The sequence below is a fragment of the Grammomys surdaster genome, unplaced genomic scaffold, assembly GCF_004785775.1.
Source record: "Grammomys surdaster isolate TR1022 unplaced genomic scaffold, NIH_TR_1.0 62, whole genome shotgun sequence".
In the NCBI taxonomy this organism is placed as follows: Eukaryota; Metazoa; Chordata; class Mammalia; order Rodentia; family Muridae; genus Grammomys; species Grammomys surdaster.
The window spans coordinates 1,414,343-1,417,291 of record NW_021604564.1 but is presented as its reverse complement, the minus strand read 5'-3'; the positions used below and the strand labels follow the sequence as shown (position 1 = coordinate 1,417,291).

The following is a 2,949-nucleotide window of genomic DNA, read 5'->3' as shown; positions in this document are numbered from 1 at the left end:
TGGTTTGGTTTGGTTTGGTTTGGTTTGGTTTGGTTTGGTTTGGTTTGGTTTGGTTTGGTTTGAGATGGGGCCTCACTTTGTAGCCCAGGCTGGCCCAGAGCTCACTGTGTGGGCCAGGTTAGACTTGCACTTATAGATCCCCACCTGCCTCTGCCCGGAGTGCTGGGATTAAAGGAGTGTGACACCACACCGGTTTCACCTTGCTTTTTGAAACAGGGTCTCTGACTAGCTTGAAGCTCACAGATTCTGCCAGGCTAGCTAGCAAGGGGAGGGATCCTCCTGTCTCTGCTTCCTTTGGGATTTCAAGCAGATGCTACCATCCCTGGCTTTCCCTGTGGAATCTGGGGATTGGAACTCTGCTCCTTGTACTTGCAAGGCAAACACCTTAGCAACAGCACCGCCTCCACAGCCACGTGCATTGTCAGATGTCAGGAGTGACCTAGAGACGTGTTGTACGTTTATTTTGAATGTGAGTGTTTGTGCAGTGCATGTGGCAGTCAGAGGACAAGTTTCAGGAGTCAGTTGGCTCCTACCTTAAAGACATGTGTCTCAAGGTGCCACCTGAAGCTGTCCTTGGCCTACACACAGACAGATGACACAATATGCCCTGAATGATCCAGTCACAATGGGTGTTGGTTTACTGTGGTCACTTTTCTCCTGGTGTCTCCTAATCAGTGTCATATAACAGCTCTGTATCCCTGGTGTGCAGTGTTCAGCTGTTCTGAGCCTTCTGGAAGTGTGGAAGGCCCTGTGCAAATACTCCCTTGACAGACACTGGGTCATCCTTGGGTGTTGGTTCTTCTGGGGTCCCAGTGCCAGTCCTCTGGCTTCCAGTTTAAGGCTGTGTACCCATTTGAGAGACAGGACCAACTGAGGCTCTAGGTAGAAAGTAGGAGAACTAGAGACTGGAACTTTTTGAAATGCAAAGCTAGAGCTAGCTACAGGGGCAAGGCCACCCACCTGCGTTGTCAACCCCCTTCTCCTACAGGTAATGATCCGAGAGAAGAATCCAGAAGGCTACTTGTCAGCGGCCGAAATCCCCCTCTTCAAACTCTACCTGATCATGTCTGCCTGCTTCCTGGCTGCAGGCATCTTCTGGGTGTCCGTGCTCTGCAAGAACACGTAAAGCCCCTCTCCATCCCACCCTCCCCTTCCCTCTCCTCTGAGGGCCTCACACGTTGATCTCAGTGAACGCTCTCTATGCCCTCTCCCTCTGCAGATACAGTGTCTTTAAGATCCACTGGCTCATGGCAGCCCTGGCGTTCACCAAGAGTGTCTCCCTGCTCTTCCACAGTGTGAGCACACGGGGCCCGGTGACGACACAGGGGTGGGATGGTGAGATGGGACATCTGTCCACCTGTGCACCTTGTCCGTTTCATCTCTCTTGCGCTCAGCCCAGCTCTTGCTGCCCACCCTCCAGGAACATCCATTGGCCCAGTCACTGCTGACTGTCCGCCCTGTTGTCTGACCATCCCCCCACCTAATCTGTCTCTTGGGTGGAGGGAGCCCGTGGTGACTGACTGCAACATTCATCTCACCCCACCCCCAATCACCTGCTTGTTTTGTAATTATTCTCTGTGTTCCTGACTGTCCCCCCACCCTCGCACCCATCCTCTCTGACTGCACCCCGCACCCATCCTCCTCTCTGACCGCTCATGCATCTGCCCGCCTCCAGATCAACTACTACTTCATCAACAGCCAGGGCCACCCCCTCGAAGGCCTCGCCGTCATGCACTATATCACACACCTGTGAGTCGCCTGCCTGGCTCTGCACACAGGTGGGGGAGGCAGGCGGGGAGGTCTGGGTCCCCACCTCATCATCAGAACCCCCTGGTCTCCCAGGCTGAAGGGCGCCCTTCTCTTCATCACCATTGCCTTGATCGGCTCGGGCTGGGCCTTTGTGAAGTATATGCTGTCGGACAAGGAGAAGAAGATTTTTGGGATTGTGATTCCCCTGCAGGTATTGGGGTGGGGGTGGGGGCTTCCATGGGAGTCTACGGGGATGCAGGGAGGGAGACAGTGGAGACATGTAGGGAGAGAGTCAGAGAAAAATGCTAGGGACTGATACAGGCTGGGATGCTCAGGCGGAGTACAGGAAGGCAAGTCCGTGGTGTTGGGGAGGACCCCATCTGGCACCCTCCCATCCCCACAGGTCCTGGCTAATGTAGCATACATTGTCATTGAGTCCCGTGAGGAGGGTGCCAGCGACTATGGACTCTGGAAGGAGATCTTGTTCATGGTGGATCTCATCTGCTGTGGTGCCATCCTCTTCCCAGTGGTCTGGTGAGGACCCGGCCCTGCCCATCAGCCCACTGAGACCCTGCACCCTCACGTGGCTGGGGAGATGCCTGCCAGCCCCACTGAGGCCCTTACTCTACCCAACAGAAGACTCCTGTACACTGGGCGGGGTCAATACTGATCAGTTCCCACATTCCTCCACCTGTTCCAGGTCCATCCGGCATCTGCAGGATGCATCCGGCACTGATGGGAAGGGTGAGGACCCCCTCCTGGATTTTGTCCCATCCCTGCTTTCTGTCTGACACCAGGTGCCAGGGTCCACTGACTACATGGCTGTGTGCGTCTTACTCCTCCGTCCCCAGTCAGTGTCCAGTCACCCACACACACTTCTCAATTACTTTTGCTACTGTTCATCCTATTGCCCTGGAACTGCTCCCTGGGCCCTGGCCCCTTCTCCACTGCCCCAGTTTTAGTTACCCGCCCCTGACCCCACTCTGTGCCCACCCACAGTGGCAGTGAACCTGGCCAAGCTGAAGCTCTTCCGACATTACTACATCATGGTAGGAGTCCTGCCTTCCCACAGGCCTGAGTCCCTCCCTGCTGCCCTCTGCCCTGAGCCCAAACCTTGACCTCTGTCCTGGTGCCCGTGCCTCCTCCTCTCCCCGGCAACCTTGACCTCTGTCCTGGTGCCCGTGCCTCCTCCTCTCCCCG

The 2,949-nt window shown here is 55.8% G+C and overlaps 1 protein-coding gene and 1 long non-coding RNA gene across 5 annotated transcripts in view; one reads left to right on the top strand and one right to left on the bottom strand.

Moving 5' to 3' along the window:
• Gpr108 (G protein-coupled receptor 108) overlaps positions 1-2,949 on the top strand; it is a 10,553-nt gene that overhangs the window by 5,761 nt on the left and 1,843 nt on the right. For 2 of the 3 annotated variants that reach the window (XM_028763014.1, XM_028763024.1), the window contains exons 8-14: positions 989-1,122; positions 1,220-1,295; positions 1,676-1,749; positions 1,843-1,960; positions 2,153-2,283; positions 2,450-2,493; positions 2,749-2,798. In XM_028763014.1, coding sequence (XP_028618847.1) covers positions 989-1,122; positions 1,220-1,295; positions 1,676-1,749; positions 1,843-1,960; positions 2,153-2,283; positions 2,450-2,493; positions 2,749-2,798 — 627 coding nt within the window. Of the gene's footprint in view, positions 1-988; positions 1,123-1,219; positions 1,296-1,675; positions 1,750-1,842; positions 1,961-2,152; positions 2,284-2,449; positions 2,494-2,748; positions 2,941-2,949 lie in introns of all 3 variants that reach the window. The other variant, XR_003710790.1, reaches the window with a different exon arrangement.
• LOC114617410 overlaps positions 436-2,949 on the bottom strand; it is a 5,846-nt gene continuing 3,332 nt past the window's right edge. The window contains exons 2-4 of one of the 2 annotated variants that reach the window (XR_003710791.1): positions 1,748-1,912; positions 961-1,110; positions 436-878 (exon numbers count right to left, since the gene is read on the bottom strand). This is a non-coding gene — a long non-coding RNA (uncharacterized LOC114617410). The remainder of the gene's footprint in view (positions 879-960; positions 1,111-1,747; positions 1,913-2,949) is intronic. The other variant, XR_003710792.1, reaches the window with a different exon arrangement.